The sequence below is a fragment of the Oncorhynchus tshawytscha genome, linkage group LG02 (genome assembly GCF_018296145.1).
Source record: "Oncorhynchus tshawytscha isolate Ot180627B linkage group LG02, Otsh_v2.0, whole genome shotgun sequence".
Classification (NCBI taxonomy): Eukaryota; Metazoa; Chordata; class Actinopteri; order Salmoniformes; family Salmonidae; genus Oncorhynchus; species Oncorhynchus tshawytscha.
The window spans coordinates 1,911,637-1,927,048 of NC_056430.1; the positions used below are offsets into that span (position 1 = coordinate 1,911,637).

General features: G+C 45.3%; 1 protein-coding gene across 2 annotated transcripts in view; it reads right to left on the reverse strand.

Annotated features, from left to right (window-relative positions):
- The window catches only part of LOC112236526 (sarcolemma associated protein a), a 132,780-nt gene that overhangs the window by 20,102 nt on the left and 97,266 nt on the right, over positions 1–15,412 (reverse strand). For both annotated transcript variants that reach the window (XM_042329548.1, XM_042329550.1), the window contains exon 18: positions 4,768–4,885. In XM_042329548.1, the coding sequence (XP_042185482.1) occupies positions 4,768–4,885 (118 nt within the window). The remainder of the gene's footprint in view (positions 1–4,767; positions 4,886–15,412) is intronic.

A 15,412-nucleotide genomic window follows, 5' to 3' on the forward strand; every position in this document is an offset into this window, starting at 1 on the left:
CTGTTCCCCCTATGGTCATTCCCCCCACCTCCTCAATGATCATGCTGCTGTTCCCCTATGGTCATTCCCCCCCACCCCATACTATTATTTTTATTACCATTTTCATTATTTTATTTCACTGCATGTCAGAGCTGGAAACCTAATATGTAACCCTGTACATGTGACAATATAACACTGTAATAACACCTGTAACCCTGTACATGTGACTATTAAACACTGTAATAACACCTGTAACCCTGTACATGTGACTATCAAACACTGTAATAACACCTGTAACCCTGTACATGTGACTATTAAACACTGTAATAACACCTGTAACCCTGTACATGTGACTATTAAACACTGTAATAACACCTGCAGCCCTGTACATGTGACTATTAAACACTGTAATAACACCTGTAACCCTGTACATGTGACTATTAAACACTGTAATAACACCTGCAGCCCTGTACATGTGACTATTAAACACTGTAATAACACCTGTAACCCTGTACATGTGACTATTAAACACTGTAATAACACCTGCAGCCCTGTACATGTGACTATTAAACACTGTAATAACACCTGTAACACCTGTAACCCTGTACACCTGTAACCCTCTACTTCCGGCGCCGACAGAGATGGCCGCCTCGCTTCGCGTTCCTAGGAAACTATGCAGTTTTTTGTTTTTTTACGTGTTATTTCTTACACTAGTACCCCAGGTCATCTTAGGTTTCATTACATACAGCCGAGAAGAACTACTGAATATAAGATCAGCGTCAACTCACCATCAGTACGACCAAGAATATGTTTTTCGCGACGCGGATCCTGTGTTCTGCCTTACAAACAGGACAACGGAGTGGATTCCATGCAGCGACCCAAAAAACGACTCAGAAAAAGAGGGAAACGAGGCGGTCTTCTGGTCAGACTCCGGAGACGGGCACACCGTGCACCACTCCCTAGCATTCTTCTTGCCAATGTCCAGTCTCTTGACAACAAGGTTGATGAAATCCGAGCAAGGGTAGCATTCCAGAGGGACATCAGTGACTGTAACGTTCTTTGCTTCACGGAAACATGGCTCACTGGAGAGACGCTATCCGAGGCGGTGCAGCCAACGGGTTTCTCCACGCATCGCGCCGACAGAAACAAACATCTTTCTGGTAAGAAGAGGGACGGGGGCGTATGCCTTATGGCTAACGAGACGTGGTGTGATGAAAGAAACATACAGGAACTCAAATCCTTCTGTTCACCTGATTTAGAATTTCTCACAATCAAATGTAGACCGCATTATCTACCAAGAGAATTCTCTTCGATTATAATCACAGCCGTATATATCCCCCCCCAAGCAGACACATCGATGGCTCTGAACAAACTTTATTTAACTCTCTGCAAACTGGAAACAATTTATCCGGAGGCTGCATTCATTGTAGCTGGGGATTTTAACAAGGCTAATCTGAAAACAAGACTCCCTAAATTTTATCAGCATATCGATTGCGCAACCAGGGGTGGAAAGACCTTGGATCATTGTTACTCTAACTTCCGCGACGCATATAAGGCCCTGCCCCGCCCCCCTTTCGGAAAAGCTGACCACGACTCCATTTTGTTGATCCCTGCCTACAGACAGAAACTAAAACAAGAGGCTCCCACGCTGAGGTCTGTCCAACGCTGGTCCGACCAAGCTGACTCCACACTCCAAGACAGCTTCCATCACGTGGACTGGGACATGTTTCGTATTGCGTCAGATAACAATATTGACGAATACGCTGATTCGGTGTGCGAGTTCATTAGAACGTGCGTTGAAGATGTCGTTCCCATAGCAACGATTAAAACATTCCCTAACCAGAAACCGTGGATTGATGGCAGCATTCGTGTGAAACTGAAAGTGCGAACCACTGCTTTTAATCAGGGCAAGGTGTCTGGTAACATGACCGAATACAAACAGTGCAGCTATTCCCTCCGCAAGGCTATCAAACAAGCTAAGCGTCAGTACAGAGACAAAGTAGAATCTCAATTCAACGGCTCAGACACAAGAGGCATGTGGCAGGGTCTACAGTCAATCACGGACTACAGGAAGAAATCCAGCCCAGTCACAGACCAGGATGTCTTGCTCCCAGGCAGACTAAATAACTTTTTTGCCCGCTTTGAGGACAATACAGTGCCACTGACAGGGCCTGCAACGAAAACATGCGGTTTCTCCTTCACTGCAGCCGAGGTGAGTAAGACATTTAAACGTGTTAACCCTCGCAAGGCTGCAGGCCCAGACGGCATCCCCAGCCGCGCCCTCAGAGCATGCGCAGACCAGCTGGCCGGTGTGTTTACGGACATATTCAATCAATCCCTATACCAGTCTGCTGTTCCCACATGCTTCAAGAGGGCCACCATTGTTCCTGTTCCCAAGAAAGCTAAGGTAACTGAGCTAAACGACTACCGCCCCGTAGCACTCACATCCGTCATCATGAAGTGCTTTGAGAGACTAGTCAAGGACCATATCACCTCCACCCTACCTGACACCCTAGACCCACTCCAATTTGCTTACCGCCCAAATAGGTCCACAGACGATGCAATCTCAACCACACTGCACACTGCCCTAACCCATCTGGACAAGAGGAATACCTATGTGAGAATGCTGTTCATCGACTACAGCTCGGCATTCAACACCATAGTACCCTCCAAGCTCGTCATCAAGCTCGAGACCCTGGGTCTCGACCCCGCCCTGTGCAACTGGGTAGTGGACTTCCTGACGGGCCGCCCCCAGGTGGTGAGGGTAGGCAACAACATCTCCTCCCCGCTGATCCTCAACACTGGGGCCCCACAAGGGTGCGTTCTGAGCCCTCTCCTGTACTCCCTGTTCACCCACGACTGCGTGGCCACGCACGCCTCCAACTCAATCATCAAGTTTGCGGACGACACAACAGTGGTAGGCTTGATTACCAACAACGACGAGACGGCCTACAGGGAGGAGGTGAGGGCCCTCGGAGTGTGGTGTCAGGAAAATAACCTCACACTCAACGTCAACAAAACTAAGGAGATGATTGTGGACTTCAGGAAACAGCAGAGGGAACACCCCCCTATCCACATCGATGGAACAGTAGTGGAGAGGGTAGCAAGTTTTAAGTTCCTCGGCATACACATCACAGACAAACTGAATTGGTCCACTCACACAGACAGCAACGTGAAGAAGGCGCAGCAGCGCCTCTTCAACCTCAGGAGGCTGAAGAAATTCGGCTTGTCACCAAAAGCACTCACAAACTTCTACAGATGCACAATCGAGAGCATCCTGGCGGGCTGTATCACCGCCTGGTATGGCAACTACTCCGCCCTCAACCGTAAGGCTCTCCAGAGGGTAGTGAGGTCTGCACAACGCATCACCGGGGGCAAACTACCTGCCCTCCAGGACACCTACACCACCCGATGTTACAGGAAGGCCATAAAGATCATCAAGGACATCAACCACCCGAGCCACTGCCTGTTCACCCCACTATCATCCAGAAGGCGAGGTCAGTACAGGTGCATCAAAGCTGGGACCGAGAGACTGAAAAACAGCTTCTATCTCAAGGCCATCAGACTGTTAAACAGCCACCACTAACATTGAGTGGCTGCTGCCAACACACTGTCAATGACACTGACTCAACTCCAGCCACTTTAATAATGGGAAATGATGTAAATATATCACTAGCCACTTTCAACAATGCTACCTTATATAATGTTACTTACCCTACATTATTCATCTCATATGCATACGTTGATACTGTACTCTATATCATCGACTGCATCCTTATGTAATACATGTATCACTAGCCACTTTAACTATGCCACTTTGTTTACATACTCATCTCATATGTATATACTGTACTCGACACCATCTACTGTATCTTGCCTATGCTGCTCTGTACCATCACTCATTCATATATCCTTATGTACATATTCTTTATCCCCTTACACTGTCTATAAGACAGTAGTTTTGGAATTGTTAGTTAGATTACTTGTTGGTTATTACTGCATTGTCGGAACTAGAAGCACAAGCATTTCGCTACACTCGCATTAACATCTGCTAACCATGTGTAAAATTTGATTTGATTTGACTATTAAACACTGTACCCTGTAATAACACCTGCTACCCTGTACATGTGACTATTAAACACTGTAATAACACCTGTAACCCTGAACATGTGACTATTAAACACTGTACCCTGTAATAACACCTGCTACCCTGTACATGTGACTATTAAACACTGTAATAACACCTGCTACCCTGTACATGTGACTATTAAACACTGTAATAACACCTGCTACCCTGTACATGTGACTATTAAACACTGTAATAACACCTGCTACCCTGTACATGTGACTACTAAACACTGTACCCTGTAATAACACCTGTAACCCTGTACATGTGACTATTAAACACTGTAATAACACCTGCAACCCTGTACATGTGACTATTAAACACTGTACCCTGTAATAACACCTGTAACCCTGTACATGTGACTATTAAACACTATAATAACACCTGTAACCCTGTACATGTGACTATTAAACACTGTAATAACACCTGCAACCCTGTACATGTGACTATTAAACACTGTACCCTGTAATAACACCTGTAACCCTGTACATGTGACTATTAAACACTGAAAAAGCAACACTTTGCAGAACTGACCACTTCCTTTAGTTGGATGTCATTGTACAGGCAGGGGTGGGAGTGACCTCAACCCACCACCTAACATGTCTAGTGTGACGGCTATGGTGTCCGTCCCCCCCCTTCCCATCTGCAGTGTGTAGACCCACCTGTCCAGGTCCGTCTCCAGTCCGTGTAGTCTGTTCACCAGGGTCGTCTTCTCAGAACGGAGACACTCACATTCCTGCTGCAGACTGGGACAGTCCTTCTGAAGACGCTCAAACTCCCCTACAGAGAGATGTGAACAGGTTACAACAGCTGATTCTCACTGAACAGTCATTGTGCTGAGCCTTAAACATTCATAAATTCTTCTTGAGCCATTAGTTCACATGTAACAGACAGGATGAAGGCAAAATGGTAGTAGGTGTTTGTACCATGTTGTGCTGCTATCATGTTGTGCTGCTACAATATTGTTCTGCTACCATGCTGAATTGTCATGTGTTGCTACCATGCTGTATTGTCATGTGTTGCTACCATGTTGTGCTGCTACCATATTGTGCTGCTACCATGCTGTATTGTCATGTGTTTATCTATATAACCCTAACCCTTTATTTAACCAGGTATTTATATATATAACCCTAACCCTTTATTTAACCAGGTATTTATATATATATATAACCCTAACCCTTTATTTAACCAGGTATTTATATATATAACCCTAACCCTTTATTTAACCAGGTATTTATATATATATATAACCCTAACCCTTTATTTAACCAGGTATTTATATATATAACCCTAACCCTTTATTTAACCAGGTATTTATATATATAACTCTAACCCTTTATTTAACCAGGTATTTATATATATATAACTCTAACCCTTTATTTAACCAGGTATTTATATATAACCCTTTATTTAACCAGGTATTTATATATATAACCCTTTATTTAACCAGGTATTTATATATATAACCCTTTATTTAACCAGGTAGTTATATATATAACCCTTTATTTAACCAGGTATTTATCTATATAACCCTAACCCTTTATTTAACCATGGATTTATATATATAACCCTAACCCTTTATTTAACCAGGTAGGCCAGTTGAGAACAAGTTCTCATTTACAACTGCGACATGGCCAAGATAAAGCAAAGCAGTGCAACAAAAACAACAACACAGAGTTACACATGGAATAAACAAACGTACAGTCAACAACAAAATAAAAAAATCCATTTACAGTGTGTGCAACTAGAGTAAGGAGGTACGGCAATAAATAGGCCGTAGTATCGAAGCTGGGCTTTTTACAGATGGGCTGTGTACAGCTGCAGCGATCTGTGAGCTGCTCAGATAGCTGATGCTTAAAGTTAGTGAGGGAGATATGATTTTTGCAATTCGTTCCAGTCATTGGCAGCAGAGAACTGGAAGGAAAGGTGGGCAAAGGAGGAATTGGCTTTGGGGGTGACCAGTGAAATATACCTGCTGGAGTGCTTGCTATGGATGGGTGTTGCTATGGTGACCTGTGAGCTGAGATAAAGCAGAGCTTTACCTAGAAAAGACTTGTAGATGACCTGGAGCCAGTGGGTTTGGCGACGAGTATGAAGCGAGGGCCAGGCAACTAGAGCATACAGGTCGCAGTGGTGGGAAGTATAAGGGGCTTAGGTGACAAAACAGATGGCACTGTGATAGACTGCATCCAATTTGTTGAGCAGAGTGTTGGAGGCCATTTTGTAAAGGACATCGCCGAAGTCGAGGATCGGGGGTATGTTTGACAGCGTGAGTGAAGGAGGCTTTGTTGCGAAATAGGAAGCCAATTCTAGATTTAATATTGGATTGAGGATGCTTAATATTACTCTGGAAGGAGAGTTTACAGTCTAGCCAGACACCTAGGTATTTGTAGTTGTCCACGTATTCTAAGTCAGAACCGTCTAGAGTAGTGATGCTAGTCGGGCGGACGGATGCGGGTAGCTATCGGTTAAAAAGCATGCATTTAGTTTTGCTAGCGTTTAAGGGCAGTTGAAGGCCACAGAAGGAGAGTTGTATGGCATTGAAGCTCGTCTGGAGGTTTGTTAACCTTTTTGGGAGCAGGGGGCAGCATTTTCACTTTTGGATGAATAGCGTGCCCAGAGTGAACTGCCTCCTACTCTGTTCCAGATGCTAATATAATCATATTATTATTAGTATTGGATAGAAAACACTCTGACGTTTCTAAAACTGTTTGAATGATGTCTGTGAGTATGACAGAACTCATATGGCAGGCAAAAACCTGAGAAAAATCCAACCAGGAAGTGGAAAATCTGAGGTTTGGAAAAGCTAGCCTTTGATTTCCTAACTGATTGTGTGTATTGGTTCCTAACTTCCCTGAAAAGTTGCATATCACGTGGGCTATTCGATGCTAATGCAGTACGCCACAGGATGTTTTTGTGTTGGTCGAAGGCAGTCAGGTCTGGAGTGAACCAAGGGCTATATCTGTTCTTAGTTCTACATTTTTTGAAAGGGGCATGCTTATTTAAGATAGTGAGGAAAATACTTTGTAAGAACAACCAGGCATTCGCAACTGACGGGATGAGGTCAATATCCTTCCAGGATACCCGGTTCAGGTCGATTAGAAAGGCCTGCTCGCAGAAGTGTTTTAGGGAGCGTTTGACAGTGATGAGTGGAGGTCGTTTGGTCGCAGACCCATTACGGATGCAGGCATTGAGGCAGTGATTGCTGAGATCCTGGTTGAAAAAAGCAGAGGTGTATTTGGAGGGCAAGTTGGTCAGGATAATATCTATGAGGGTGCCCATATTTACGGATTTGGGGTTGTACCTGGTGGGTTCCTTGATGATTGTGTGAGATTGAGGGCGTCTAGCTTAGATTGTAGGATGACCGGGGTGCTAAACATATCCCAGTTTAGGTCACCTAACAGAACGAACTCTGAAGATAGGACGTCCAGATATGGTGTCCAGGGCACAGCTGGGAACTGAGAGGGTCTATAACAGGCAGCAACAGTGAGAGACTTATTTCTGGAGATTCATTTTTAAAATTAGAAGCTCAAACTGTTTGGAAAGTATGACAGAACTTTGCAGGCTATCTCTGCAGTAGACTGCAACTCCTCCCCCTTTGGCAGTTCTATCTTGACGGAAAATGTTATAGTTGGGTATGGAAATCTCAGAATTTTTGGTGGCCTTCCTGAGCCAGGATTCAGACACGGCAAGGACATCAGGGTTAGCAGAGTGTGCTAAAGCAGTGAATAAGACAAACTTAGGGAGGAGACTTCAGATGTTAACATGCATTAAACCAAGGTCTTTTACGGTTACAGAAGTCAACAAATGAGAGCGCCTGGGGACACAAAGGGCCTGGTTTAACCTCTACATCATCTGAGGAACATAGGAGGATGAGGGTATGGCTAAAGGCTATCCTTTCTTAACCGACTTGCCTAGATAAATAAAAGGTACAATATTTTTTGAAATCTACAAAACCTGTGTATAATTTAGTCAGACTAAAGTTTGTTTTGGTTGAGAGGTGCTTTTTAATGGGTCTGGATACCATATGTGTTTTGGGCAACCATCTCAACAACTTTTACCTTGTAGGTCGGTAGCTCTCTGTTGTTGCAGGCTCTGCAGTCAGAAGGGGTCAGGGGTTAGGGTGGACACGTACAAATCAGCTGGGCTAGACAATCTGGAACCTCTCGTTCTAAAATTATCCGGCGCCATTGTTGCATTGTTCCCTATTACCAGTCTGTTTTTTTAGTTTTTTTTTTAACCTTTATTTAACTAGGCAAGTCAGTTAAGAACAAATTCTTATTTTCAATGACGGCCTAGGAACAGTGGGTTAACTGCCGGTTCAGGGGCAGAACGACAGATCTGTACCTTGTCAGCTCGGGGGTTTGAACTTGCAACCTTCCGGTTACGAGTCCAACGCTCTAACCACTAGGCTTACCCTGCTGCCTCAATCTCTCGTTTCGTTCGAGATCCCTAAAGATTGGAAAGCTGCCGCGGTCATCCCCCTCTTAAAAAGGGGAGACACTCTAGACCCAAACTGTACAGACCTATATCCATCCTGCCCGGGCCTTTCTAAAGTCTTCGAAAGCCAAGTTAATAAACAGATCAATGACCATTTCGAATCCCACCGTACCTTCTCCGCTGTGCAATCTGGTTTCCGAGCTGGTCACGGGTGCACCTCAGCCACGCTCAACGTCCTAAACGATACCATAACCGCCATCGATAAAAGACAGTACTATGCAGCAGTCTTCATCGACCTGGCCAAGGCTTTCAACTCTGTCAATCACCGTATTCGTATCGGCAGACTCAACAGCCATGGTTTCTCAAAATACTGCCTCGCCTGGTTCACCAACAACTTCGCAGACAGAATTCTGTGAGTAAAATCGGAGGGCCTGTTGTCCGGACCTCTGGCAGTCTCTATGGGGGTACCACAGGGTTCAATTCTCGGCCTGACTCTCTTCTCTGTATACATCAATGAGGTCGCTCTTGCTGCTGGTGAGTCTCTGATCCACCTCTACGCAGACGACACCATTCTGTATACTTCTGGCCCTTCTTTGGACACTGTGTTAATTAACCTTCAAACGAGCTTCAATGCCATACAACACTCCTTCCGTGGCCTCCAACTGCTCTTAAAAGCTACTAAAAACCAAATTAATGCTTTTCAAACGTTCGCTGCCCGCACCTGCCCACCCGACTAGCATCACTACTCTAGACGGTTCAGACTTAGAATATGTGGACAACTACAAATACCTAGGTGTCTGGCTAGACTGTAAACTCTCCTTCCAGACTCATATCAAACATCTCCAATCCAAAATCAAATCTAGAATCGGCTTTCTATTTCGTATCGCACTGGTCATCCCCAATGCCAACACCTCCTTTGGCCGCCTTTCCTTCCAGTTCTCTGCTGCCAGTGACAGGAACGAATTGCAAAAATCGCTTAAGCTGGAGACTTTTATTTCCCTCACTAACTTTAAACATCAGCTATTTGAGCAGCTAACCGATTGCTGCAGCTGTACATAGTCCATCTATAAATAGCCCACCCAATCTACCTACCTCATCCCCATATTGTTTTTATTTACTTTGCTGCTCTTTTGCACACCAGTATTTCTACTTGCACACCATCATCTGCTCATCTCTCACTCCAGTGTTAATCTGCTAAATTGCAATTACTTTGCTACTATGGCCTATGTATTGCCTTACCTCCTCACGCCATTTGCACACACTGTATATAGACTAATCTTTTTTTCTACTGTATTATTGACTGTACGCTTGTTTATTCCATGTGTATCTCTGTGTTGTTGTATGTGTCGAACTGCGTTGCCTTATCTTAGCCAGGTCGCAGTTGTAAATGAGAACTTGTTCTCAACTAGACTACCTGGTTAAATAAAGGTGAAATAAAATAAATAAATAAAGATTTAGTATATTATCCTAACGTGACTTGTAGCTCTCTGCTGGTGCTGGTTCTGCAGTTGGAAGTTTTAGGGGAGGGCTCTAAAGTGGGCACAATATTTCACCACTCTTCACTGCTCAAACCAGACAGGCTAATACATGGTTTACAAATCGTAACCAATCAAAATGCTACAAATGTTTACATGTAGCTAATTAAACCAATCACATGCCAGGCACAACCAATTCCTTTTCGCGTTTTCCCTCAGAACTTTTTCCATTTCTTAGCTAGCTACCAAGAATAACGAAACGCGGTGGAATCGAAGCCTTCTTTAATCCTTCCCCAGAGTCTAGCGACGATGTGTTCTACATCACTAGAGTCTAGCGACGACGTGTTCTACATCACTAGAGTCTAGCGACAATGTGTTCTACATCACTAGAGAGTCTAGCGACAACGTGTTCTACATCACCACTAGAGTCTAGCGACAACGTGTTCTATATCACCACTAGAGAGTCTAGCGACGACGTGTTCTACATCACCACTAGAGAGTCTAGCGACAACGTGTTCTACATCACCACTAGAGAGTCTAGCGACGACGTGTTCTACATCACCACTAGAGAGTCTTGTGACGACGTGTTCTACATCACTAGAGTCTAGCGACGACTTGTTCTATATCACCACTAGAGAGTCTAGCGACGACGTGTTCTACATCACCACTAGAGACTAGCGACAACGTGTTCTACATCACCACTAGAGAGTCTAGCGACGACGTGTTCTACATCACCACTAGTCTAGCGACAACGTGTTCTATATCGCTAGAGTGTCAATTGTAGAGAAATGCTATTTCTTATGCAGGTGACCAACCTATTGCTAATACAGGGCTACAACTCAAAGTAAAGCCTGTGGGGTCCCCTACAGGATAGCTCCCGCATTACACTAACTGCCAAAACCAGCGCACACACATAATCTCCTTTGTAGCTGAACATTGTGTGCCCGAAGAGGATTCTACGATGACGGACAGACAACTGAGCCAATGGCGGAAGACTACAGACTACACCCCAGCTGAACCAATCCAAAGATCCGATCTTCCAGAATCAACCTACTTTCTGTTCTGTATATTAATGGTGTACTGATTGTAACGGTCTCTTTGCCTGCTGTTCCATACGAACTAACGGAGGAGCCGTAATTACGCTGTACTAGATATCTTCACTCTGAATAAACTGTTACTTGTCATAAAATTTACCACTTTGTCTGAATCGATCCTTGACCGGCTCACCCATCTACATATCTAATTTCTAACAGAACTTGGTAGGCAGAGGATAGTTAACTAACGGTCCAGTCGAAGTGAACTGATTGGGTGTGCGAGAACGGGTGAGCTCGTGGAAAGGACGATTCAAGGAGGACGGGTGAAGATTTTTCGGTGGGTGGACAACAATTCTGCTCAACTCGGGAAACTGATCTAAAGGTGCACCATAAATAAGGTAAGCAAAACCTGTTAAATCAAACTTTGCATATTGTCGTATAGTCTGTCTAAATTTTGATCAGTATTTCCGAGTAAGTATGAATTCTTGTGTAAATTTATAATTTGCTGACGAGTCGAAAGCACAGTGTAGTGAACATATGTAGTAACGAACCGGCGACGGCCGGTGTGATATAAATCATTGATGAGATATCAGTAAGGGGATAGTTAATTACTATTCATTAAATCTGGCGCCGAGGGGATAAATTGTAATTTTGTCCCGTGACCCGGTCAGCACAGTCTGATAGCTTTCAATGATGAGAGATCACTTTTAAGGCCTGGATAGTTCCGATAGGGGTCGGGAATAGAGATCAGTAAGGGGATAGTTAATTACTATTCATTAAATCTGGCGCCGAGGGGATAAATTGTAATTTTGTCCCGCGACCCGGTACGGCTCAGTCTGATAGAGATTCACCGATAGGGGTCGGACATGTGTAATAATTCTGATAGGGGTCAGCTCGATAGGGATCAGGAATAGAGATCAGTAAGGGGATAGTTAATTACTATTCATTAAATCTGGCGCCGAGGGGATAAATTGTAATTTTGTCCCGCGACCCGGTACGGCTCAGTCTGATAGAGGTTCACTGATAAGGATCGGCTTTCAGGGGTCAGAGATATAACGTGTTGTTTTGTCTTGTTTTGTCTATTTGTAACTGTTTATATTAAAATGCAATGTGGTTGTAATTGTTTCCATTAAGATTGTTGGTGGTTAGATAGAGGGAGAGAGATAGAATTATAATAAGGGATATTGGATAAATCCGAAACTTCTATTTTGTATGTACCTATGACTTCTGTGTTAAATGTATAATCAGGAACGAAATGACTGATGTATAATTGAAATAATATCTGAATATAATATTTAAATATTGAGACTAAATAGTCGAATAGATCCCTTGGTTGTGCGCTCCACAAATGCTATACCAACCCATTCGTTTTTTTTTCTCGAACTAAAACATACTAAGGAGAAGCTCAGAGATAAGACAGAGCACGAGCAGCAGTGTCTCTTCGAATACATTGTGGGTATTAATCAACGTCGGGCGAAGTATATGCTAACTATATTCAGATAGAAGGAGAGAATTTCGATTAAAACTACGATTAAATTCCGATTGAATTAAATTAAATTACGTTTAAAGCAAATTCACAATGGAGACCCCCAATACTCCAATGCTGAGGTTTAATGAGTTCCTAGAACAAAAAATAGAATATAGATCAGGGGGGAAAGGAACAATGGAAGCACATGAAGAAAGTTTGGGAGGCATTAAAGCTAAAATGGACACAAGAAGGTTATTTAGGAGGGGGACCGCCATCCGCGGTTCAGCTGAAAACAATGGAATGTGGGTTAAAAGAGACGTTGCAGGAAGCTAGAGAGAAAGAGGCAGAAAAGAACAAAAATCACGTATTTAAGAAAAAAGGGACTAAACAGAGAGAAAGGGCAGAAGTGGAACTGAAGATAGGAACTTGGGCCATCGAAGAGGCGCTAAGAGCACAACTGAATAAAAAACCGGAAATGATGGGGGTGGCCACTCCCTCACAAGGGGAAGATGAGCAGACGGACCACCACCAGGAGATGGCGCCAAATCCATTTCCCTCTGCCCCGCCAACACATGTGCCCTCAACGACCCGACCCCTTTACCCAGTCCTATCAAATTTGCCTCCACCTTATACTGATAAGGGGAAAAGGGCCGGGCCCGCGTCAACACAGGCCCCTGTGTTCCTTGTAAAAGAAGGAGTACTCCAAGGGGATACGTTGATCACAGGGGGCCACCTGGAGTGTGAAGAATTAAAGCCTGGCCCACAGGGTTACTCCACACCAGGGGTGCACAAAGGTGCACACCAGGGCCATCTGACATGCATGCCCCTCGATCTATGCGAGAACAGCTCCGCCCCAGTGGCCACACGAGGAATCCATTCATAGATGGAGCAGGGGGCAATGGGAGCAGCTTGAAGTCAGAGGGGAGGGGAACCCCACCTCCTGCACATCCAGTGTGTACAGAGAACATAGAGGGGAACCAAGGAGCGATATTAGTAAGGAGTATTTCACAAGTGGCCGCCGACAAGAAGAAAATTTAATGTCTTTCAGCGAACCGGAAGAACAGGAAGGAGATGATATGGAACCACAAGAGGAGACAGAGGAAGACGTTCCCCTCACGGCTGCAGGTGTATGGGAGGCAGAAAGCCAACTGAAACTCATGGAAGAAGTCGCAGCAGAAACGGGTGAAATAGTCCTGATACAAGGAGTTTTTAAGGGAAAATCAACCCCCGTTGAAACGGCAGTAAGACGGTCGAGGCGCATCATAGCCAGACAAAGGAGAGGAGAAGAAGAAGAAGCCCAAAGACAACATGGGCCGTATCAAATGCCACTCAGGATGGACGACACAACGCACCGAGAGGAATACGTTGCCTGGAAGATGCAAGATTTAACGGCCCTGATGGAACAGCTCCCGAGCTTACATGGGGGTGCCTCAGCCTGGCTGCTTCAGCTTCAGTCCCTAACTTCCGGGGTCCGGCTTGCCTTGGGGGACATGAAGGCCTTATTGGCTAGGTCAACCGACTACACGACCATGAATGCCCTAATAAACACAGCAGGACTGGGAAAATTGGGGTCAGCAACAGAACCTGAGAAATACAGAGTATCACTGTGGAATGAGCTCAGAAGGGCATATCCCACAGAGAAAAATTATGCAACCCTTACCTCTTTTGCCATGGAAGACGGGGAGCAGGCAGCTCAATACCTAGATAGGGCCAAGACCACCTGGAGGTCAGTCCACATTGAACCCCATGACCAGAGCGGAACCACTCTCAGCATGTGGAAGGAGATGGTGGTGAATGGGACACCTATAGAAGTGAAAACCAAGCTTAGGGCCACAGTGGGGCTGATGGCCTTGCCCACTGCCCAATTCAACTCCCATGTACACCATCACATCTCTCAATACAACAAAGACAAAGGCATGGCTGATTCACAAGTTCAGTCGCTGCAACTCCAACTGCTCAAATTACAATTGAATGAGGCCCAAAAGACCGCAAAGCAAAAAAAAGCAAATGGTGGCGGAGGAAACCACTGACATAGCCAAGATTCAGACCATGAACCAGATGTTGGTGGCCGCTCCAGCACCACCGACCCCCCCACAGGCACCGGTCGTATACGCCGCCCCTCCAAATCCAGGAGCCAACTACGGATATGAGGGTTACACCCAGCCTGGATTTTCTAACCCATCTGGACCGACATGGGGGGGACCACCGCAAGCTAGAAGAAATTGCTACAACTGTAACCAAGAAGGGCATTATGCAAGGATCTGCCCTGCTCCCCTCTCACAGCAGCGCCAGTCATACTTGGCCTACAGAGGGAGGAGAGGTGGACAACGGGGAAGAGGGGCCCCAAGGTACCCAGCCCCTGCCCAGGGATATCCACCAGCCCCTACCCAGGGATATCAACCAGCCTACAACCCAGCGCCCCCTACCGGTCCCACCTTCCAGGGGATGTCCGAGGGATACCCCCCATGGGAATGAGGCTGCCCACCACCACCAGTTGGGTTAGATGGCCAACAATTCTCTGTCCACACGGAACCCACTATTACATGTGTAGTACAAGGGGTCACCCACAGGTTCCTTGTGGACACTGGATGTACATATTCCGCCATCAATTCTCATCAACCCCTCTCTTCAGACAAGGTAAAGGTGGTGGGGGTTTCAGGAAATCCTGAAGATCAATACAAAACTACTCCACTATTGTTCCAGTGGGGCCCTTCCAGTTTGAAACACCAATTCCTATATTGTCCAAATTGCCCAATCAACCTACTAGGTCGAGACCTACTCTGTAAGTTAGGATGCGCAATCTACCTAACTGAGTCAGGTGTGGAGGTCGCGCTCGATCCACCGCCAAGGGCCCGAATCCTGATGCTCCCAATTCTGCCCGCACCTGCTC